At 34.3% G+C, this 25,678-nt stretch overlaps 1 protein-coding gene across 3 annotated transcripts in view; it reads right to left on the bottom strand.

Annotated features, from left to right (window-relative positions):
- Positions 1–22,891, bottom strand: part of LOC126772993 (mitogen-activated protein kinase kinase kinase 4) — a 42,806-nt gene extending 19,915 nt beyond the window's left edge. Inside the window, exons 1-10 of one of the 3 annotated variants that reach the window (XM_050493596.1) lie at positions 22,559–22,891; positions 13,473–13,610; positions 8,920–9,005; positions 8,355–8,482; positions 7,598–7,777; positions 7,181–7,341; positions 6,961–7,073; positions 951–1,260; positions 427–683; positions 195–345 (exon numbers count right to left, since the gene is read on the bottom strand). In XM_050493596.1, the coding sequence (XP_050349553.1) occupies positions 195–345; positions 427–683; positions 951–1,260; positions 6,961–7,073; positions 7,181–7,341; positions 7,598–7,777; positions 8,355–8,482; positions 8,920–9,005; positions 13,473–13,610; positions 22,559–22,641 (1,607 nt within the window). In that variant the 5' untranslated portion in view covers positions 22,642–22,891. The remainder of the gene's footprint in view (positions 1–194; positions 346–426; positions 684–950; positions 1,261–6,960; positions 7,074–7,180; positions 7,342–7,597; positions 7,778–8,354; positions 8,483–8,919; positions 9,006–13,472; positions 13,611–22,558) is intronic. The other 2 variants (XM_050493597.1, XM_050493598.1) reach the window with 2 other exon arrangements.
- Positions 22,892–25,678: the final 2,787 nt, after the last annotated feature.

Genomic DNA, 25,678 nt, shown 5'->3' with positions numbered 1-25,678 from the left:
GTTTTACGCGGGTCACCGTATCGTAGTGACGATGTATTTTTTGATTTTTTTTTGTCTGCAATAAACCGTTGTACGAAACACATGAGTTTTATTCATTCGGCCTTCCGACTGTAGCTAAGGTAACTCGTTGATAAATAAAAATATTTTTGACCGTATTTTTTGTTTTCTCGTCTAGGCCACGAACCGGTACGTACCGGTAGGCGGACACGGCGGAGCGGCCGAGCAGTCGCAGGCGGGCGACGTCCCCCAGCGGGCCCAGCTCGAACACGTCGGGCGGCGCGGCGCGCTCGGCCTCCGACGTGTAGCCGCTCTCCGCGCTGCTGTACGGGCCGGCCGCCGGCGCGCCTGCGGACGGGACCCTTATTTGTAAAAAAGAAGAAAATTATTTAATACTTATAAAAGGAGCACGAGTTCTTCGGTACTCACCACCGTCAGGAACATCGAGACCCTTGGGTTCGACGTCTAGGTCCGTCTTCGATTCCACTTTCTCTTCCTCCCCTTTGTCTGAACTCACATTTTCTAAATTATTCGAGTCCAACGTTTGGACGTCACCATCTCTCCTCTCCTCCGTTCCCGGTTCCTTGCCTTCCGAGTGGCCGCTCGTGTCGCTGTTGTTGGAGTCGCTCGTGTTGTTGCTGACATTAAAACGAACTTGACCGGGCGACCTGGTCACCGACGATTTTCTATGAGCAAATGAAAATTTATTAATTTAAAAAGGGTGTTTTTCCGCCGAAAATTCTCAGTAGCAGCCCGGAGTCTGAGAGTCGGAAGTGTGCTCCCGTGCCTCGGTAAGCACTCAAACCGCTGGTCCTGCGCCTGAACTCTTTTCGGTCGGGTCCGATCGTCGCCCCATCGGACTGTGAGAGGGAGGGAGTGGAGAGTGCACCCGGGTGCGCGCACACCCTCGCGGGTCCCGCGGACGGGGTCACTAGCGGGTCGAGTGCGCCCACCTGCCGGCCGCGAGCGCGCGCGCCTTCCCCTGCGCGGTGCGCAGCATGCGGCGCACGGACAGCACCTTGAGGCGCATGTGCAGCGCCGTGCTGTACCACAGGCACAGCGCGCGCAGGCGGTGCGCCAGCGCGGCGCCGCCCAGCGCGGGGTGGTCGGCGGCGGCGGCGGCGCCCGACGGGTACAGCGCCAGCGCCGCCGCGTGCGCGTCCAGCAGCGCCGCCACGTCGCGCATGGCCGCGCCCACCGCGCGCGCGCAGCGCCCGCACGCCACCGCCGCGCAGCCCGCCCACGCGCGACCCGCGCCCGCGCCTGCGCCGGTTCATTGCTAATTATTGCACCTTATCCAGTATTTGATATTATTGAAGTCAATTGTAATCATTAAGTTAGTGAAAAAAATCAAAGCGATCTGACTAAAAGACGGCGGAACGGCGACAACGCAAATTTGAACAAAACTCGAATGGTAGCGACAGAACAGACAGATTTAAAAATTGACATATTTTGCCGCCATCTATGGACTAGTGACCGCAACACGTATTATACCAACAAAAATACGTACATTTTTATAACTTTGGATAGACTCAACCGATTTAGATGAAATAAAAACTAAACGAAACCTTGAAATACTCTCTGTAATTATTGAGTTATTTCAGTTTGTTATATTCAAGCGTTTCAAAGATTAGCCCGGACAAACAAACAGACAGACAGACAAAAATAAATGATGAGCGTTATCGTTTTAGTTAATCGTAAATAGCCATATTAACATTTAAGAGCTTTTAAAAGTCGCCGTCCAGTCACGCGGCGTGGCGACTTTGTTTTATATTTATAACATATAGTGATATTGTGATAAGAGCCAGCATCAACATCTACAGCGGCCCGTCAGATGTCTTGTTAATATTGTTCAACGTAAGTGTATTATGTGACAAGTTATAGAACAGTAAATAGGTAATTATAATTCGAATAACTACAAATGAGGAGATAAGAAGACTAATATAAAAGTTAAGTGAACAGTGTAATAGATGGTGAATAGTGAACACAATTCATGAGCAGTTAACGTTGACGTTCTTTGTCTTAGGTCATTGACTTTCTAACGGCTAGTAACAAGTACCATATAGTTGAAATATTCGCACATCAACTTAGCGATCGCTTGGTCTCGAGGATACAACTAAGTAAACAACGGCGGCGAAACAGAGTTCGATCCCGGCCTCGGCGCATACGAATAATTGTTTATATTTTTTCTTTAGAACAAAATAGATAAATTTCTAACAATAAGGTACGAATAGAATTATAATAACAACTGTGAAGGAAGGATTAATAATTTAAAATGTGTGACTGCAGACACAAAATAACAAAATCCGCTTTGAATGTTGTAATCGCCTACCTAACTCAAATGAATGCTTAAAATGTGCAGTTTGTAATGTGTCTCAACAACTAACGTTCAATATAAGGAATTAACGTTTGACTTTAAGACCTCTTGGCATTGTCCGGCTTGTAATCGTCCAAAAGCGGGCATAGACAATTCAAATACACCTGTTCGTGCGACATCTAATCACAGCAACGACATACGAGCATCGTCATCTAATGTGACGTTAAGAAATAAACAAAAATTATCGCCAGCCACGCCACCAGATGGCAGCTCTAACTTCATAACCTTAGCTGACGTTCGCTTAGTTATTAGAGAGGAACTAATGATGAATGTTGGATACATTCAAGGATAATATAATGTCTCACATGAATTCTAAAGTAACAGAAATAAGCAATCAACTTTCGCAAGTCACTGAATCAATAACATTTATGGAACAAGAATATGAAAATGTAAAAAAAGAAATGCAACAAAAAATAGAAACAATTAAATTTCTTGAATCAGAAAATCATATAATGCGTACAAATATGCAAGAACTAAATTCGAGACTTACACAAATAGAACAACAATCGCGTGCGAATAATATTGAGATACAGTGTCTTCCTCTGAGCACAAAAATGAAAACCTTTTAACTGTAGTCAAACAAATTGCAATTACAATTAATTATAATCTTAAAGACACTGATATCCACCTTTGCACCAGAGTTGCTAAAATACAAAAAAATAGTTCCCGACCACGGTCAATTATAGTAAAATTTAGCTGCCCCAGAATACAAGACGAGTTCCTTGCAGCCACTATAACATTCAATAAGAAAAATACTAATATATATGATAAGCTGAACACTAGCCATGTAGGACTGGGTTGCGATAAGAAGCCAATATATATTGCTGAACATCTTTCGCCAACACAGAAATCTCTTCACGCAGCATGCAGAATAAAAGCAAAAGAGCTAAAATACAGATTTGTGTGGGTCAAAGGAGGGCAGATATTTATGCGTAAAAGTGAATCATCTGAATACAAATTAATCAAAACTATGGACTCATTAAGTACCTTAGTGTAAAATATTTGTTTGTTTTTTTTTTTAATAGTGCATGATGATTTCGTTTTTTTTTTTTTTTTAAGATTCACTGCTATAAATTGTTACTAACAAAATGTACGAGGCTTAAAATCTTTCACTAATGAGGTTAGACAACAAATATCAACTAACAATTTTCACATAATAGTTTTAACCGAGACTTGGCTTAATTGTGATGTTATTAATTCAGAAATTTTTGATGATAGGTATATTGTATATAGACGTGACCGTGATACGTCCGCGTTAGCAAATCATAAAAAAACGGGTGGCGGTGTCATCATCGCCATTTCCACTTAACTTAATTCTCATCGCTAATCTGATTGGGAAAGTGATTGCGAGGACTTGTGGGTGACAATTGAAATGAAAACTAAGATAGGTGTAATGCGATTACATATATGCGCCGTTTATTTATTCCCTCCTATTAATACAGTTCTTCTTGAAAATTTCATTGAAAATACGAACAGAATGCTAGAAAAAAATAATGATTTGACTTTCATCCTAGGTGACTTTAACATGAGTGGTATATGTTGGTCAAATGCAAGTGATAGTTTTTGTTTAGACCCTAGTAACTACAGCAATTGTCCATTGAAAAGTGCTTTTATTGACTTTCTATCCTTAAATAACCTAAAACAATTTAATACTATACAGAATTGCAACAACAAAATTTTAGATTTAGTTTTATGTAATAATGAAATAATAACTGTCACCGAGAATCATAACCCGATTAGAAATGTAGACAAGTTTCACCCCCCACTAAACATTACTATTTCAATACCAGTAACGTTTAAATCAAATATGATTTCCAGGAACAAGTATAAATTTTATAAAGCTGACTATAATAGGATTGTTGATGAACTTAGTGATATTTCCTGGATTGATGAATTTAGTAATTGTCAAAATGTCAATGAAATGATCCAAAAATTTTATACGATAATCAGAGAGGTTATAACGAAACACGTACCTATGAAGACACTAAAAAACAGATCATACCCTGTCTGGTTTTCTCCTCAACTAATTAAATTATTGAAATTAAAACATAAATATCATATAAAAGTTAAAGTATATTCTAATCCATTAGATATTCTGGAATTTCAATATCTACGTAAAGATTGTGACAAACTAATCTCTATCTGTTATCAAAATTATATTAACAAAATTGAATTTGAAATAGGCAAGCATCCAAAATACTTCTGGACACATTTAAAAAATATCCATAAATCTAATAGTACGCATCCTCCTGTCTTGACTCTCGGAGATAACGTGGCCAACCAAGCTGAAACCATATGTAATCTGTTTGCAAAACATTTTTCCTCCGTATATGAAAAAGATAACTCTGATACTACTCATTCTATAGACATCTGCAGCAGTCTTAATGAAATCAATCACTTTGAATTTACTCGTGATGAGGTCGTTAAAAAATTAAAAAGACTTGACCTAAACAAGGGTGCAGGACCTGATAACATTCCTCCTATATTCTTAATCAAATGTGCTGAACCGATTTCCCTACCATTAACAATAATTTACAACAAATCGTTAAGAGACGGGTGTTTTCCTGATATGTGGAAATTGTGTAGAATTGTCCCAATCTATAAATCCGGTAAGAGACAACTGATAAGCAACTATCGTCCCATCTCAATAATATCTACGATAGCAAAAGTTTTTGAGTCTATGGTTTATCCTTATATTTACAACCATGTTAAATACTCATTAAGCGAAAAACAACATGGATTTATAGTAAAAAGGTCAACGAGTACGAACTTACTAACATATGTAACAGATATTGTCGAGAATGTTGATCATGGCCATCAAGTAGATGCTATCTATACAGACTTTTCTAAAGCGTTTGATAAGGTTAACCACGCTCTACTTTTAGAAAAGCTGTCAGCATATGGAATAACGAATCCGTTAATAAACTGGTGCAAATCATATCTCTTGGGTCGATCTTCTATTGTGGTACTAGATGGATATCAATCTGACACTTTTGCTAATCATTCTGGTGTCCCTCAGGGATCTTGGGTCCCTTGTTTTTCAATATTTTCATAAACGACATAGTGAATATATTCTATAATAGTAACATGAGTTTATTCGCAGATGACTTAAAATTGATGCGTGTTATTAAGGACGTGAGGGATCAGAATCTTCTGCAGGAGGACCTTAACAGATTGACTGAATGGTGTAGTAGGAACAAAATGTATGTTAACATTGAGAAATGTGTCCATATAAAATTTACGCGTAAAAATAATATTTTTCCATCCAAATATTATATAGATGGAAGTGAATTGTTTGAAACTAATCGTATTAGAGACCTCGGTGTCATCATGGATAGTCGTCTGAGTTTTATCCCCCACATCGATCGAAGTTTAGAATTAGCAAACAGATCTCTTGGTTTTGTTATGCGCTGCACTAAACACTTCAAAAAAACTGAAACCGTTTTTATGGTCTTTAACAGTCTTGTGCGTAGTAAACTAGAATACTGTAATAACATCTGGTCACCTTATAAAAAAATTCATATCACAAGGATTGAAAATATTCAAAAGCGTTTCTTGCGGCAAATATCATTTAGATTTAAACTAAACCTTAAAGATTATAATGAGAGGTTAAACTACTTTAGCGTTTGCAGTCTTGAAAACAGAAGAAAAATCTTATCATTAATGTTTCTTTACAAACTTTTAAACAACAAAATTGATTGTCCAGATCTCTTGAATAGATTTTTATTTCGAATCCCATCAAGAGTTCCTCGTTATCCTTCTAAACTATTTCAAGTTGCAACGTATAGGACTCATTTAGGTAAAAACTCACCAATACCCAGAATGGCGACGTTATATAATAACACTTCTAAAGAAATAAATGATTTAGACATATGCCACGACAAGTTGGTACAATTTAGGCAAAAAATTTTGGCCTTTTTAAAATAATACATTAATAATGCATGCACTACTGAAATTATAATTTAAATTAAACTTGGATCTGTTTGTCATGAATTAATTAATGATATTTTTTATAGACATTTATGAATATTCATATATGTACATATAATATATATTTTCTTCTTGATTAATTTTAGTATTACACAATGCATTTTTTTTTTGTGTTATATTGAAATGTTAAATTGTATTTTCTGTAATAATGTTATTAGTTATGTCAATGCTATTGATTATTATGTAATGTTTTATTGAATTTATTATTATTGTTTTTTAATTTAAATCTTGATATACTACAATTATTATATTTTGCATGATGTGATAGCCTATAATTAAAAGGACATTTAAGTTATTGTTAATAGTTTGATAATGAAATGAATGTAATAATGTTTTCTTTTGTTGGTTATCCAAATAATAATAAATAATAATAAATAAATAATAAATAACATTGAGAGGCAGTTATTTTGAAATCACAGTCAGACGCTTCAATTTTATTTATTTGTATAGATGTATATATGGACTCATCACAAATAACCGAACGTGAGTTGATAGGTGTACTTGTAAGGTGACATCATGCAAATATCATTATTATATCCTCCGGTATAATGTTCATTTTCCCCCACTTCTGTTAATATTAAATGACAATATAATACCTTCGCCGTCATCGTCGCCGGCCGTGTCTTCCGCTCGCTCGGGCTGTTCCTCGTCGGAGTCGTCTACGGCGAACTTCTGCGAAGTATTCCTACACGGGTCTGGATTTACGAATCTGTAATCATTGTGTTATATAAAATAAATAATAATGACTATGTCCACACAACTAAATACAGCTCGAATTGAACACAAAATATGTTCCCAACTTAGTTATACACATACTTGTACTCCAGAATTCTCTGCACGACGGAGGGAATAATGTTTCTCTGCGCGCAAAGATATGCGTCTTGCTGGCTGAGCGTCCGGCCGGCAAGCTTCGCTTTTAATTCTAACCAGATGAGATCCTTCAGCTCGTTCTGCCAGACCTGCTCCTCACGACTTATCTGCAATATATATATACATTATTAAAGTACACTCTTACAAACACTGTGTATAAACATTCTACCGATATGAAACGATAAAAAAACTCGGAAACTGCTCTTTTCGACCTACTCCTTTACATAGGTTAACATACCATATAGTTTTAAAGTAACGGATTTAATTTATCATTTAGATAGGACGTCTAGAACTATTTCAATCAATGTCTTCAGGAGTAGTTATAGATCTAATACTTTATCTAGACACAAATTGCAAACTCACTGTACGTCGACAACCCTTCTCAATATTCCCCATGTTAATGAGCATGCTGAACGTATTGTGGAAGTTGACCCTGCTAGCTGGCAGCTCTTCATCCGAGCACCTCTCTTGGATCTCGTTCTCGTAAGCAGCTCGACACTTGAGACGAGAGGTCAGCGACATGAAGCGGCTACAGGACTCCACCTGGAATGAAAGAATAATTTATTATATTATAACACATAATTTTATTACAGAGAAATATGCATTTAAATGTTTCTGATATTCTTCTCCACGGTTTTTTACTTTATTTCATGACAAACACTGTAATACCAAAATTAATAGAAATATAAAAACTCGCCCTGTTTTAAGAAAATATTAAATAAATGATTGCCGAAAATATTTACTACCGGATTGGAAAGAAACACCTCAGACCTGAGATGAACCGGCGAAAGGTACTTAGCGAATAATTTTGTCAATTACGTAGTTTAGTTAAAAACCGTAGTACACAATTTATGATTGTAACGTAAAGTGTTTATATAAGTGTTTATATTGCCAAACTCTCGTTTTTTGCTATATCATTTATTTACAGTAAAAATTAGTTCACAAACTAAGCTAATAATAAACGAATGCATTTTGTTTCTGTAACCGACACTTAAATATACAAATATACATTGATACTTTTAACGATACAGATAATATTATAACTCTTATTTATAATGTTACCATTTCAAATAAACTAAATTTCACATATAAATTAGAGCATCAATTAAATAATTCTTACCAAAGTTGGCACAGCAGCCTGAGGATTGGGTGATGGGAGCGAATCTGCCCTGGATTCCCGTTGGCCATCCTTCCAGTCCCGTTCCTTGGTTCTGATGAGCTTCAGACTAGAGCGTTTCTTAAGACGTTCTATTGGACAAAACTGATATTGGTTAATAATTTCTAATGAACAACATTATTATATGCGAGTATTCAGGCTTGATTTTAATTTTGCTTAAAGTTATTTCTAATTAAACTGTCCCAAAGAAAACATGTATTAAGAACATAAATATATTTTTAGTTTTTTTGCGCTGAAAGGGCAGGGGTTTGTGCAAGCCCGCCGAAGTGGGTACGACCCACTCTTCAAATATTCTACCACCAAATGGCAATACTTTACCCCCCTAGTTGGCGATGCATTGACTGTGATATTTCTTATAGTGATATTGTTACCTACATATAATTTTACATCAAATGCTCATTCGAGCAAAACATTCATTTAATTCTCAAACTATTTTTTGTTAAAAATACTTGAAATCTACAATTTTAAATTAAATAACATAATTGCTAATTGAAACATTGAATCAAACCTGGTGGGGAAGGTGAAGACATGTCGTTGAAGTTCCTGCCTTCCACCAGCGTTTTCTGTACACTTAAACCAGCTTCGAATACGTTCCTGGAATAGATTATTAGATTATATTTACAATAAGCTTTCGAAATCCTAGTAATAAATCGGGGAAAGTACTCTACTCAAATATAATGTAATGGTTGTGGGAATTAGTAAGCGTTAATTTCTATACGGGTTATTTAAATTTCAATATTTATACACTACATGTTATGTAGACACACATACCTATCAACAGACAGACAACGGGTGCAATACAAAGTTGACAAAATAAATGCAACGAGTTAACGCTATATTTATTAAAACTTTAAATTCCGTTTTAATTTATAAGTAGCATACCTACTGCGTATTTATAGTATTATTTTTTATATATGCTGTACATAATTACAAATTTAAAAATCGCAAATTGTAAATGTAACTGGCAGTTAATAAAACACATTTTTTTTGTTTTTTCGTATGATGAACATGTGTTCAGTGTAAAAGAGATGTATTAAATAGAACGATTATTAATGAGTTGTATGATTACAAATTAATTATAATATAATTCGTAATGAGCTATTGAACAAAATGCAGTTAATAATTAAAAAAAAACGAATACTTCAAAGTATTTTTAAAATATTTGTAACATTGGTTTAGCTTTTGGTTTTGTTGGTTTAAGTACGTAATATCGCAGTATACCGTATATCTATACAGGGTTACAGGGTAATATGTCACGATCCTTTTAAAGGGTTATAGTTCAGGACAATAGCTATCAAATGACCCCCAAAATGCTTATGCAAAAGTGGATCGTTTTCGAGTTATTAATTTTTTAATATTTTTTTTATTTAAAGGATGTTTAAGATTCTAAAATTCAATAAAAAAAAAATCAACGTATTTTCCCTATTTTTTTTTTGTATTTCTTGCTAGGGTACATCCTAGTTAATAATAACCAGTTATAAAACAAAAACAATCTTCAAGCATTTTTAAATTACAGATCCAAAACTGTACAACTTTTCGATTTTTAATTTTGATTCTTTAAGTTACTCGCAATTTTTTTGTAAAAATCACTATGGCTCTTATCGTGCGGATCATTTTAAAAACATCTGCATTTCCTTAGCTATCCATCGGTACATAAAAAGTACAGTAACAATCATAAACTCAGGAGAAAATTAGATAACAAAGAGACCAGGTAGGAAATTCTAAGAAATGCTATTGTTAAGAAATTAAATCTGGATCAAAGACAAAAGGACCTCAATGCAAAGTAGTTAAAGATTATTTTTAATAGGGGTAATAGGTAAAAAAGGAGAGATAAACCAGAGCTGTTTGTGGAATACTATTATCAATTCCTTTGAATTTACCATCACTTTTTCTAATTTCCTTTTATCTCATTTCTTTTAGGAATAAGAGTAATAAAACCTTGTCGGGGTACATAATACTCACTGTACTTGCACTGCTCGTATAGTGTGGACGCGCTTTAGTGAATATTGATCTCTTAAATTTTTGAAAAAAACCGCTTCGTTTACTGGACTCTGTTTCTTACAACTTCGTGACTCGGCTAGCTAAAAAGAATTTGTGATTTGTGTTTATGATAACTTGGCGCGTAAAAAGGACTATTATGGCTGCAGAACAAAATTCTTCTCGTCGTCCGTACTCTAATGAGGAATACGCTGACATCTTATTTTGCTATGGATATTGTAACGGTGACGCCGCAGCTGCTCGTCGTGAGTATAATCGTCGATTTCCGGATCGCCGGACACCTGACAATAGTGTCTTTATTGGTGTGTATCGTCGAATTAGAGAAACTGGTCGCGTGCAAAGGAGACAATCTGATTCCGGACGCCCTCGTGTCCGTTCTCCAGATGAAGAAGATGTAATTATTCGTCATTTTCGAGAGGACCCTACAGTTTCCACCAATATTGTGGCAAACCGACTGGGCGTATCTCAATGGAGAGTCTGGTTTACTGTCCACGCGGCTGGATTGTATCCCTATCATTACACACCCGTACACGTGATTGAAGAAGGAGATCCTGCAAGACGTTTAGATTTTTGCCGATTTATGCTACACTGTGATGCAGAAAATCCCAATTTTTTGAGAAAAAATTTATGGACAGACGAGTCAAAGTTTGACAAAGATGGTATTACTAACTACCACAATATTCGATATTGGTCTAAATTACTTTGCATTTTTGCAATTACTTTGCATTGAGGTCCTTTTGTTTTTGATCCAGATTTAATTTCTTAACAATAGCATTTCTTAGAATTTCCTACCTGGTCTCTTTGTTATCTTATTTTCTCCTGAGTTTATGATTGTTACTGTACTTTTTATGTACCGATGGATAGCTAAGGAAACGCAGATGTTTTTAAAATGATCCGCACGATAAGAGCCATAGTGATTTTTACAAAAAAATTGCGAGTAACTTAAAGAATCAAAATTAAAAATCGAAAAGTTGTACAGTTTTGGATCTGTAATTTAAAAATGCTTGAAGATTGTTTTTGTTTTATAACTGGTTATTATTAACTAGGATGTACCCTAGCAAGAAATACAAAAAAAAATAGGGAAAATACGTTGATTTTTTTTTTATTGAATTTTAGAATCTTAAACATCCTTTAAATAAAAAAAATATTAAAAAATTAATAACTCGAAAACGATACACTTTTGCATAAGCATTTTGGGGGTCATTTGATAGCTATTGTCCTGAACTATAACCCTTTAAAAGGATCGTGACATATTACCCTGTAACCCTATATAAATAGGCAAATACAGTACAGTACCGTACCGTACCGTAACAGCCTGTGAATGTCCCACTGCTGGGCTAAGGCCTGCTCTCCCTTTTTTTTTTTTTTTTTTGAGGAGAAGGTTTGGAGCTTATTCCACCACGCTGCTCCAGTGCGGGTTGGTGGAATACACATGTGGCAGAATTTCAGTGAAATTAGGCACATGCAGGTTTCCTCACGATGTTTTCCTTCACCGTAAAGCACGAGATGAATTATAATTACAAATTAAGCACATGAAAAGTCAGTGGTGCTTGCCCGGGCTTGAACCCACGATCATCGGTTAAGATTCACGCGTTCTTACCACTAGGCCATCACGGCATATTTATTGCATGTGATTAGGGACAATTAGTCTCGCGGCACTCGTGGCGTGTGATAAGTTATCAGTTGTCATACAAACACTAGCACGGCGAACGCTGGTCCCGTCACATTCGATACAATGAAATGTTTTGGATAAATACTGTAACAATATTTATAATATTTAAATTTTGAAATATAACTGTAATATCGGTCAATATTATGGGTTAAGTTTTATTAATGTTTCTTTTTTTTATAAATTTTGATATAGGCATACTAGCAAGTGCCACAACAAAAACTAGATTCCAAAGATGCTTATAATTTATTTAGATCATTTCCATTACATATTTTAAGTTAATTTTTATTACTATGGTGATATAGTTGACATGTATAAAAATGCGAAAACCCTTACAAATCATAAGAAAAATTCTTCTAATGAGCTTGAAAATGTATCTGAGGTTTGTTTGAAATCTCACGGCTGTTATTTAGAAATTTTCATTGTAAAGCTATCACAGCTTCGGAATGTTGGTTCCATTGAAACCCGTATCGTAGAATGTATTTTTAATCGAGAGGTTTGATATGTTTAGTCTACATTTATTTGAGTGGTATCGTAATTGTATATCTTTGGGATTTTGAGACTTGTTTACAAAAATTTGAAATATACTAAACTTTCCGGCAATAACTTTAGCACAAAACTTATTACACGTATTTGAATAAAACAGGTGGAATATCACTTGACGCATTCCGACGTATGTACTCAACACTGATTTGTTTCAGATAGAAATTACTAACATTATTCCCCGTAGTCTTTTTACGAGCACGAACTGCATTTTTGAAGAAACCGGTATTTAATATAAACGCAAACGCATACAATAGCACTTATGAATTGGTAAATTTACCAGTTTTTTACTGTTAATTGCAATTATGGAGATCTTTATCACCTTCTTCGTAGTTTTTGTTTACCGCTGACATCGAGATGAATTATAATAATTCTCATAACAGTAACAGCCTGTTAATGTCCCACTGCTGGGCTAAGGCCTCCTCTCCCTTTTGAGGAGAAGGTTTGGAGCTTATTCCACCACGCTGCTCCAATGCGGGTTGGTAGAATACACATGTGGCAGAATTTCAATGAAATTAGACACATGCAGGTTTCCTCACGATGTTTTCCTTCACCGTTAAGCACGAGATGAATTATAAACACAAATTAAGCACATGAAAATTCAGTGGTGCTTGCCCGGGTTTGAACCCACGATCATCGGTTAAGATTCACGCGTTCTTACCACTAGGCCATCTCATCACTAATAATTCAAAATTCTCATGAATGAGATCAATTAGTTCGAGTTGCATAAATCTTCCAACACATAGAAACACTAATATAAGTTGTCAATACGTTTTCAGAGATACATAAAAGGATATAGGATACCTAACTCTAGAAACTAGTTCCTTATAAATTCATCATTCTCTTAGTACCTTCGCTTCTCCTTATCCCTGATGCGAGCTCGAGGCGGTGTCGTACCGAGCAGGTCCGCTTCCGTCCCGTCCCCATTCTCCTCCAGCAGGTACCTTGAGGATTGCCTCGGGTGTCTCATCACGACGTCCTTCGAGTCACTGCAAGTGGAGTAAAATGTGGTCATTTGTATCGTTACCCACTCTATACGTTCATTTGTAATGTTACACACAATGCAATATCTTATAGCTATGAGAAGAAATATATACTAAATACATTGCACATTACATAGGTTTGTGCCATAGGTGCATTGAAAATTCCATACTCTTAGTCTAATTTTTATCCACAAATATTGTGACATCATAAATATAATTTAATTATGATAATATATAAAAGTAAATAGTAAACCAAGGGGTTCGCTTATGCACCACAGCCGGACGATGGTCTACTTTGCTTACTCCACCGCTCCGCAACAACACGTGCTGGTTACTCTAGGAAATACAAGTCTGCACTTGTAGGTTCGCACACGATATTTTTCTTCACCACCGAGCACGAGATTAAAGCAGATGGACTTAGCGTTATTTGCCATTCACTTGTTCTGTTCACTGGGCCATTTCGGCTCACGGAAAATATAACCATATAATTGTAAAAAACGGTTTTTGTTATCGTATTTATTTTCGTCTTTTATGTCATTATTGGTTATCGCAATTGTTATTCGAACTATAGAACTAAACATCCGTCCACGGAACACAATAATCGTTGGATGCAATTATAAAATATAAAAATAATACTAGTTTTTTTTTTTAGGTAAACGATCACATAGATATTTGGTATTTTATGAAGCATAAACCGTTTAGAAGGTAGAAATCAAATAAAAGAACGAATAATTATCAGAATAATTCATTAATATGACATTAGCATTTGTGTGTCTAATGATACACATTTTTTCCATTATAATAATCACTTCTTGGCTATTGCTTCATTATATTGAAACTTGTAGAAGATTACAAAATTACAGAATTCAAATAAAATTGTAATAATACCAACACACTTATGTATGTAACATAAACATAACATACATTTACTTAACACATATATAAATATATGTATGTGTATAAAGCTGATAATATATGTATGTGTAAAAAGCCGAGATGGCCCAGGGGTAAGAACGCGTGAATCTTAACCGATGATCGTGGGTTCAAACCCGGGCAAGCACCACTGAATTTTCATGTGCTTAATTTGTTATTATAATTCATCTCGTGCTTGACGGTGAAGGAAAACATCGTGAGGAAACCTGCATGTGTCGAATTTCACTGAAATTCTGCCACATGTGTATTTCAACAACCCGCATTGGAGCAGCGTGGTGGAATAAGCTCCAAACCTTCTCCTCAAAAAGGAAGAGGAGGCCTTAGCCCTGCAGTGGGACATTCACAGGCTGTTACTGTACTGTATAAAGCTGGTATTTTATTAGGATATAAATGTTTTATTCAGTCATTCTTAACAGCATCAGGCAAAAGTTTCTTAATATATAATAAATTAATACGCGTATGCCACGGAACTCCTCCTAAACGACTGGCCTAGTCTTATTGAATTTCTTTTATGTTTTTTTGAGTAGACGAGTTGGACGCGATCTGGACCCATGAATAAAAAAAACTTTTCCACAAGTACGAAGACGGGCCGGTCAAGTAAATAAGCATAATGTTTCTGTAATATTGAAATAATACAAGCTGAGCGTTTTTTCCGTTAATAACATAGTACAAATTTAAGTCAGAGGTGTGCAAAAACTGTACCGGGTCGTATGAATCTGTATCTGTTATCTAGTTCTCAACGTATTCATCTCACGATTTCTCCAGCATACTAGTTTTATCGAAACGGTTCGAGTACCTACATTAGAACGGTAACATCACGTAAAATTAAAAATAAATAAATAATATCCTGGGACATTTTTCACACACGGTCATCTGTACCCAAATTAAGCTTGTACAGAGCTTGTATTATGGAAACCAGACAACTGATATACTACATATACTATTTTTCTTTTGTAAATACATACTTATATAGATAATTACACCCAGACTCTCGCTCTCTCTCTCTCTACTCTCGCTTATAACGTAAGTGTTAATTTTAAATATAGTATGAAGTGAATTTAATTCTTATGAAAGCAATGGAGATCTTAAACCAGATAATCGATACGAGGAATTCGAATACATTAAACTCTTATTCGCCGTATCAATTTTTCACGAACGAATTTTATGTTTATACGGAGAGATAAGAGAACCTTGAAGTGAAGATAAAACGACACATTTGGGAATCACTGATAAGTGCCTGAGGACATACATAGTATGAATATGTAAAACATATTTTCACGTAACACTTTTCAGCAACAGCAAAAGTCGTTATCGAACTTGACAGCAGGCCGAATATTAAGCCGCCGGACATCCGAGTATCCAGCTAAACAACTGTTCGTTTCATCTTTATTAAAAATCCTTTTATAGTCCTGTCCAGTATAGTGTATAGTCCTGTAGCGCGTAAAGTAACGTTGAGGATGCTGCGCGTCAAGGATGTCCGAGTCGCAACCTCAGACATAGTATGTTTTAACTCTACTATAAGAGAAGCGATGAGTACATACAGCATCCTGGACAGACTTGATTGCTTAATTTTAAGTTGAATGTATATATGATATTCACACAGCGATTCCCATTTGTCCGTTTATATATATGTAAGATAACCTGTAAAAAGCACCTTCGTTTACTCACAAAAAGTAATACTAGCTAGACCCGTTTTAAATACTTCTACACCGATTCACAATATCGTAACGAAAACACATATCTCGTAAAAATTTAAGCAAGCTCGATAAACTATTGAAACAAAACTTCTCTATGCGATAATAAAACAATTACTAAGACGAATTTTAGAAGAACCCTTCTATATTCAAAGTTTTAAAATGAGAAATTTCTGCACGTGATTATTTTTACTAAAGATTGTTTATATAAATAAAGGTAATTATATAAGCAATAATTATCATCGACCTCTATAACCTTTGGGTCAACCGTGACCATATTAGTCTGATCATTAATTAAAGTTAAGGAGCCAAATATGAGTCATCTTAACAATTTACATATTAAAACAATAAGCATTTGTAAAAATACAATAGACTATGTAATTCATTTTAAAAAAAAACGCTATTAAGTTTCTTAACGGCTCTTTGCGGTTGTCTACATTCCGAACCGGTGGTTTTTTTATATAGAATAGGAAGGCGGACGAGCATATGGGCCACCTGATGGTAAGTGGTCACCAACGCCCATAGACATTGGCATTGTAAGAAATGCTAACCATCGCTTACATCACCAATGCGCCACTAACCTTGGGAACTAAGATGTTATGTCCCTTGTGCCTGTAATTACACTGGCTCACTCACCCTTCAAACCGGAACACAACAATACCTTCTTTAATCTTAACACGAGTGAGATGGTTATCATTCTTAATTTAAAAAAAGGTGTTTCGGTTTTACATCCAATTTGATATTATGTATACAAGCAATATGAGATCCTATAACTTCTCTAATTAAGCTCAATTTTGTAAATAGAATGCCATTTTACTTGATGGTAAGGCTTTGTGTAAGCTCGTCTGGGTAGCTCAAACAGCTATACGTATTGTTGTGAAGGGTGAGTGAGCCAGTGTAACTGCAGGTACAAGGACTAATACATCTCAGTTCCAAAGGTAGGTGGTGGTACGCATTGGCGATGTAAGTGATGGTTAATATTTCTTACAATGCTAGTCTATGCGCGGTGGTGACAACTTACAATCAGATGACCCACTTCTCAAATTGCCTACCTAATAACAATAATAATAATAATATCCTGGGACATTTTTCACACACGAACATCTGATCCCAAATTAAGCTTGTACAAAGCTTGTGCTATGGAAACCAGACAACTGATATACTACATATACTACTTTTTTTTTTTGTAAATACATACTTATATAGATAATTACACCCAGACTCAGGACAAACATTCATGTTCATGGACACAAATGTCTGTCCTGGGTGGGAATCGAACCAACAACCTTCGGCGTGAAAGGCAAGTGTTCTACCAACCACGCCAACCGGCTCAAACAATAAAAAATATATCTTACAGGCAACCAAGGTTGTAGTGATATTTGATATATAGTATATAGTAATATTATTACTTACAGAGAAGGGTAGTGCTCATCTATATATTAATACGTGAAGAGAACACTTTATTAAGCATAAGCACATAATGGTCTGTGGTCGAAATAAACGCATTTCCTTGGGTTTTTTTTATTGCCATAGTTAACAGATAAGCGAAACCTCGTTTCTATCTTCGTATTTGTCAAAGAATTCGAACGATAATAATAGAAAGTGAAAGTTATAATATTCATAACTTTTGTAGCACACAATCTGTAAGCAATTTTTTCGCGAATCCCATTATTAATATCATAGATCATTCAAGATCTCCAGTGTTATCGCATCAATGTGATGTCAAAGCTGTTTACTTGTCTTTACTCCTGTGGTTGGTATAGGCTGAAGTGTAATATGTATCAAATTCATTTAAAAAACGAGCGAAAACATTGTATCTAGGCACGATAATATGACTCAGCGGGTGAGTCATTCCGTATACAGTTAATATATCGTTCAATTATTATGTGATTTTAACATAGTTTACCCTGCTGGAAAGAAACCAGAAGACGATTGTGGATTGGAAATTAATATCACGATAGATTTACAATCCTGTTATCCTTAAGACTATAAATGCAAAATTGAGTTTGTTGGTTTGTTACGCTTTCACGTCCTACTTAGATCAAATCATGAGATTTTGATTACACGTTATCAACACCTGGTCTCACAAGGTTCTTCACGATGTTTTCTCTTCGCCGACGAGCGCGAAATGAATTATTATGTACATATATAATTTTTGAGTGGGATTCACATGTTCCTGACTGTCTCGACCTTTCTTTCTACTTTATATTTTAATAAGTTCCGCTATAAACGTTGTCATGTCCTTACGATTCATCAGATACGGAAAGATGATTGTAGAAAGTGTTACATTAGTCGGTCTGTATGTAATTTAGCCTCATGACCGAATTTCGGCTACCGCAGCCAGTCACAAATACTAGGCATCTATGCGTGTGATAAATACAAACATAGGTGTATTTTCTATTCGTTCGCTAAAATAATTCGATGGGGAATCCGACACAACCTGAGAGAGGGCGCAAGACCAACGACTTTATTTTAGACACGGGAGTATAACATTAGCAATGAAAGGATATATCAGCTGACAAACAATGTCGAAAACATCAAAGCCACAGTATCATGAAACTAAGTATATTGCATTAAATTTAATCGGCATTAATTATATCGATATTTAGCTCAAATTGAACAAATAACTGTCAGCTCCTAACTGAGAATTCCTTCACAATTTACTGGAACAAACCGGGATTCGACTTATAAGTCAAAGATTTGGCCTTACAAGCTAGCTTTACATGGTGGTAGGGATTTGTACAAGTTCGTCTGGGTAAGGAAGAGTTACTTCCCACTCATTACATATTCTACCACCAAGCAGCAATACTTTAGATTGTTGTTTCCGTTTGAAGGGTCAGTGACTACTGGCACAAGTGACAAGTTTTTTGTTTCAAAGTTGGTGGCGCATTAGCGATGTAAGAGATGATTAATATCACTTACAGAGTCTATGGGCGGTGGTGACCACCACCTAAAGGATTGCCATATTCCATTCTGCCTACTTATTTAAAAAAAAAAGCTACAAAATCAAACGTATTCATGACAATAAATAAACAACACAAACGTATCATTAATTATGGTATATCCAATATTACCAACAATAAGATATTATTTTTAAATATAAGCGTACATATTTAGTGTTGGTACATCGAAGCCAGAGTGTAGTCGAACAATGTATCTTTTGTTAAACACTTACTGGTTATTAATTCAACCTTGGTGCTATACGGCAGGTATATTGAGCGAGCATGTTTACACTATTTATTAAATTGGACATGACGTTAAAAAATACTTATGTGTAAAACCTATTATTATATATAACAACTGACAAACATTCGTCACAATGTTGTTAATTGATAAATCCATATACCATCCTATGTAGTCAAAGTGATTGTTTTAAAATCGATTATTTATATGCAACTTAAATAACTTATTTAAAAATGATTTTTATAAGTAATTTTAATATTTGTAAGGTTTTCAAATATTAAAAATGTTTTGGAAAAGTATGTAGTTGGAGAGAACGGACGCTTTTTTTCGAGATTTGTCATAATTAAAGCTTATATGAAGAAGTAGTGTAAAAAGTAAAATTTGTATTTAAATTCAAATCATTCGTAAATTCTCATATCAAACTTAATAATGGATTTTTTATTGTATAACATTAAAGGTCCTCCAGACCGATTTCCGCCACGGCGTCTAATCTCAAGAGAGATTAGCCAACTGCGCAGGACATATTATAGTGCACAAGTGTGTGCGAAAAAACAGGTGCACTGCACTCTCTATTCTCTAGTTTTCATAATCCGACGGGACGGCAATCCGAACTGACCGGAAAGAGTTCAGGCGCAGGATTAAAGACTTTACGTGCTTTCCGAGGCACGGAAGTGTACACACTACCAACTTCCAGACCCTGGCCTGCTACTGAGAATTTTTTGACCGAAAAATCCAATAACTTTTTATTGGCCCGACCTGGTAATTGAACCCCGAAACTTCGGGTCCGCTGCCTTATATCTAACTACTAGACCAACGAGGCAGTCATTTCTTATTTTTCAAATAACTGGAAAATATCACAAACAAAAATAATTATAAGGCCATATAAGCTTCGTAACAGGTAATCTTTAAACTGTTTTCGAATTTTATATTTTACCAAAAATCAATTACATTTAAATTGACTTATTGAAAACAATTTATACTTTTATGATGTTAAATCTCATTTTCATTAGCTATACCAGTCGAATTTCAACCAATGTGCGACCCTAGTATTTATAAAACAAAATTATGATTTACCGAGTGTAGTATATAGTATGCCTAAAACTTTAAAAAATTTGTAAGTTTGATTTACTCAATTTGTTTATTAAGTAAATAATTAACTTATTCGGTGAAGTGTCAATTAGCCTATTAAATTGCGTCTGTAAATTTATTTTACTACGTTTGTAGGGCCTTTACCTTGTTGTATTGAATAATGTAAGTACTAAATTCTGATTATAAATTGTCTGGAAATACAATTAACAAAATTAGATGAATATTCAACTTACGCTATTGTTTTTCCCTTGAGTCACCATTAAATAGGCTAGTTTTGTTTTAGGAACACATCATTATTTTTTTTTTATACAAACAATTTTTACAATTGTAACTCATCAATATTATTAAAAACAAAATACAATTAATATTTATTGATGCTTAAAAAACTGCATTTATTGTTAGTGGCAATCACCAATTACAATCATGCATTTAGTTTGATACATTATTTGTTTGCAAGAGATAAGATAGATTGCGCAGATAGCCTGACTAACATTATATGGCCGCCTAATGTAATACAAACACTCAACTGGTGTGCCCTATATCTTTATCGCATGATCCTGCCATTACTATAATGTCTGATTACTACACAATTAAACATGTGGGAGGCAATACTTATAACAATGTAATGATATTTAAATGATAATGTAAAAAAAACTTGATTATAGTATTTTGATTTGTACTTCATAACTGAAACATTCAGACACTGATCAAATTTAGGCCTTCATACATTATATACAATGTAATTTATATTATACTAACTGCCCTATGTTATCCCATCTTTGTACGGCTCAAATAATAATTTTATTTACTTCTCGATCACTGCATCACCTATTAGGTTCAATCTAAGCCATTACAATTAACTCAAACTCACGAAAAAAGCAATTTATCAAAATCTTTCAACCGTTTAGGAGATAAATGACATAGACACACACAGAAGAATTATTTATAAAAGATATAGTGAACAAGAAATGGCAAGACGTATAGCTTATCCAACCAGAAGGTCTGACATTTGTTTGTATGTTATTGTTGTATTTTAAGCTTTTGAATCAATAACACCATTTGGACTTTATAGATGCACCAAAACTTTCCTTATAGATTAATAGTCATCTGCTATTAATAATTTGCTATTAGTTATAATCTCTTAAGCTGGTAACAAGCATTATAAGTGTACATGTACAAAAGATATTTGGATTATAAATAAGCTTTAGGATTTAAATCCCAATGAGAACCACTGAGTTTTTATATGGTTAAGTTTATAATTAATCTCATGCTCGGTTGAAGATAATGAATGTGAGGAAGACTGCATGAGTTAGGTGAATATCTATCACATGTGTATTCACTCTCATTGGAGCGCAGCATGTTAAAATCTAACCTTCTTCTGAAAAGGAGGGACACTTGTGTAACTCCATAAGAGCAAAGCGGTGAAATAACTTCTAAAACTTCTCAAGAGTTCGGTCTAACTATGAAATCTTTAATCATTTATGGTTGTTTAAATTATTTTACCATAAATGGTACATGATCATCAGTTTTTTTGATTAAGAAACATATTCATTTAATAATAAAACCTATTTTTACTTATGATGATAAATTATTTATTACTTTACATATTAAGCTTAAGAGTTTATTTGGACTTAGGTAAATGTCTAAAAGTTGCAAACATAAATTTGCCATTCTCAGATTGAACATTGTCTTTATTTGTTCATTAATAAGATAATAGCACAGCGGTCAGGATATATAAGATATGATGGATTGCATTAAATAATTAAACAAATGATCAAGCAAGGATTGTCAAGGATCTTGTCTTGTGTGATCTTCCTTTTTTAATGCAGTCTAAATTGTTTTGTAAAATAATATCTTATATTACCTATATTTCTTTTTCACAGTAATTAAAAACTTAAACGTAATACTTTAATCAGTAGTATATGTCCATTCCAATAAGACTTTAACAGTTATAAAATTTTACAAAACAAACAAAATCCTTGACCTTCATTGAAAAGAGGTCCAAGAGTTAACCTCTGCGATTATATAAACAAATACAAATGTGAAGAAACTCACGTATCCTCCTCTGAGCTCTGCCCTGAATCATAATTAATTGGGAATCCCAATTTCTTTTTCCAGTCTTTCTCTTCCAAATCCATTTCACTTATATACGAAACTAAATGGGTACAAAGTTCCCGCGTCACTTTACATGTTTTATATTACACGAACTTTACATTTAAGCTTGGATCATTACACCTGGCTTTTTTTAGTACCTTAATACCGAAGCATTATTCAAAACACTGTAACATAATTAATTGCTCACACTTTCAATTATTAACCGGCAAATCAGGACTTTTTAAAATAAACACCACCTCATCAATGAATGATAAACGTCAAACTGGATAATAGATAAAAATTATGATATACCTACCTATATGTATAAATATATTTCATTAATTTAACAGCTCTGGATACAAGTTTTTTACGACCTAATAAGCAAATGTTTAAAAATTTACAAGTTGTTGTTTACACTTTGTTGATTTTTTTTTCTGCTCGCTCACACTTTAAATATGTATGAAAATGATTAAAATTAATTTTATAAATTTAACGATATGGTGTTTTCCTTCATATGTTTTGATATAAATATTGTTATTCAATCAATGTATTTCGATCAGTACAATTTTATTATTATTATTTTTTAATTAGATCCGTGACCTCTTGTCTTGTTTGATATAAAACCGTGGTTTCTTAAAACGATAGCCACGATAGTTATAGTGCGCGTGAGATGGTGCGATGGGAAGGAAAACGACGATGTAGGTACCATACACTCATCACATATTCTACCGCTGAGTAGCAATACTTAGTATTGTTATGTTCCAGTTGGAAAAGAGTGAATCAATGAAACCTCAGACACAAGAAAAATGAGATCAGGCTACCAAGATCATGCCAATGGCGGGAGTATTGACGGCTACTAAAAATTTTTTGGCAGTTCCAGCCGATGAAGAGTTATCCGTTCGAAATCTGCCTCCTTATGAGCTAGCGTAGTATGATGCTAGTGGTGTTAAAATAAGGCTTTAGATACACTATCAGAACAAATATTATCAGTAACATAAATTACTTATATGAAAGTGAGGATAAGGGTCACCACGATATGTCTGAAGTTAAAAAAATTCGTTATAAAAAAACGTGTCATATGTATCATATTTAAAAATATAAATTATAAGTGTGTGTTTGATTTTTATTTATCTGATAACTGCTTACTGATCAACAAACGCAAAAAGTTGATTTGGCTTTACAGTATAATAAGGCCTTTTTAACATGCGTTTTAAATTTATAGAATGTAAATTAATATTATGGAATCATACAATAATCTAGGAAGGATGTAATTTGTATAGTAGCAAACTAAATAACATTAACTTATACATAAGTACGTAAAACGTATTAATTGTATAGTTTTAACATGTGGCATTTCAGACAAAACGTTGTTTATGGTATTTTTAAGTAAATTTTATTGTATGCAGAAAATTTCGTGTCAGAATGTATATTTATTATTCTTTTAAGGATAAGACGTAATAACTGATTTAATAGAAGGCTGTTTTATTATTTAATCCCTTTAAATATTTTATGTTTAGTTAGAATGATATACGGTACTAGTACGAGTTCATGCATGCATAGTACGAGTAGTTACATTACTCTATATTGTCAATAATATTAGCTAATTACTTTTTTCCATATACGTGTCCAAGTGGATGAACTCGACTCTTATAATCAAAATGATAGGCTGGTAACCATGGCCAGTAATATTTTGGTTTAAATTGTAGGTTCATTGCAATGGAATTAATATAATCATGATTTTTATATACGGTAAAAGGTATTTGCTGTTGTTGTAAATATAAATATTGGGTTGTGGTAACATTTGATAGCAGCACCAGAATTAACATCTTGTACAGTTGCCACATCTGAAAAATATAATATTTAAATAACTTTTATTGTTTTTTTTTAATTTCATTGTTTAGGGAATGATTGTTTAAATATTGCAAATTTCAGCAGAAAAGAGAACTTATAAATGCAAATTTAAAATTGATTGCAATATATAAGTACCTACTAAAATGTAATTCGTCTTTATATCTTATATTTTATAAAAACACGAATAAGCACTCTGTATCGAATTTCACCTCAAGCTTATGTGTTATTTCAACTGAACATGAGTAATATTTTTCGTATATTTTTTTTCAACTTTTTCAGGTTTTGGAGATGATAAACGACTATATATGTATAATAGATCTTTACACAATAACATTTAATTTCGTACCCTTTCTCTCTCTCTCTCTATGATAGATTACAGAGAGTTGTGTTTGTAAAATCAATATTATTCATTCCAAAATAATATAATACCTATATAAATAAAAAAAATTGACTTACGACATACCATGCCAGTAAAAGGATAAAGATTTTGTGTGTTTAAAATATTGCCAGATACATTTCGTTATAGTATGTTTCACAAACACAACCTAAACCTTGTGTCATAAACAGTGTCTGTCTATATCTATATCTCTATCTATCTAATATCTCACGCCTTATAAAACGTAGTTAGTTCAGGAAGTGTTAGAAATGAATTGATCGATTCAAGAAATGAAACATAAATATTATCGTATGTAAGAAATAAATTGAAAAACTTACATAAAAAAAATATCATATTTATTAAGGATTTTTTTTCGTTACTGTTGTAAAAAAATAAGGTTTATTATTTAAACGCATTATCACCATCCATGTCATCAAACAATTTCGATGTAATTTTTTTCCCTCCCATCTCTAACCAATCACCGGCATTCTCTTTTTTAATTTTTTTCTGGTAAACTACTCTACCATTTCTGGTTACGTAGGAAATAACTGGCGTCAGAACTTGGCGTTTCTTCTTCCTATCTCCATGTTTTCGACTTCTTAAATACTCACTGCTGGAACGACTGTCACTATCGATTGATTCTGATTCTTCATAATACTTCTTTGGTCTTCGTTTCCTGCGCTTCATGTATTTTTTATCGGATGCCCTTGAATGGTATGGCATCATCATAACCGGTAAGCGTCGCTGAGAAAAGGCTTGCGGTATTTGCATTGGAGGCATCATCATGGGGGCTCCTACTGGACCCATGGGACCTTGCATGGCTCCCGGCATCGGTTGCATAAATGGTGAAGGTG

Source organism: Nymphalis io, chromosome 13 (genome assembly GCF_905147045.1).
Source record: "Nymphalis io chromosome 13, ilAglIoxx1.1, whole genome shotgun sequence".
In the NCBI taxonomy this organism is placed as follows: Eukaryota; Metazoa; Arthropoda; class Insecta; order Lepidoptera; family Nymphalidae; genus Nymphalis; species Nymphalis io.
The sequence above is the reverse complement of the archived record's forward strand: the minus strand, read 5'-3'. Positions and strand labels throughout refer to the sequence as shown.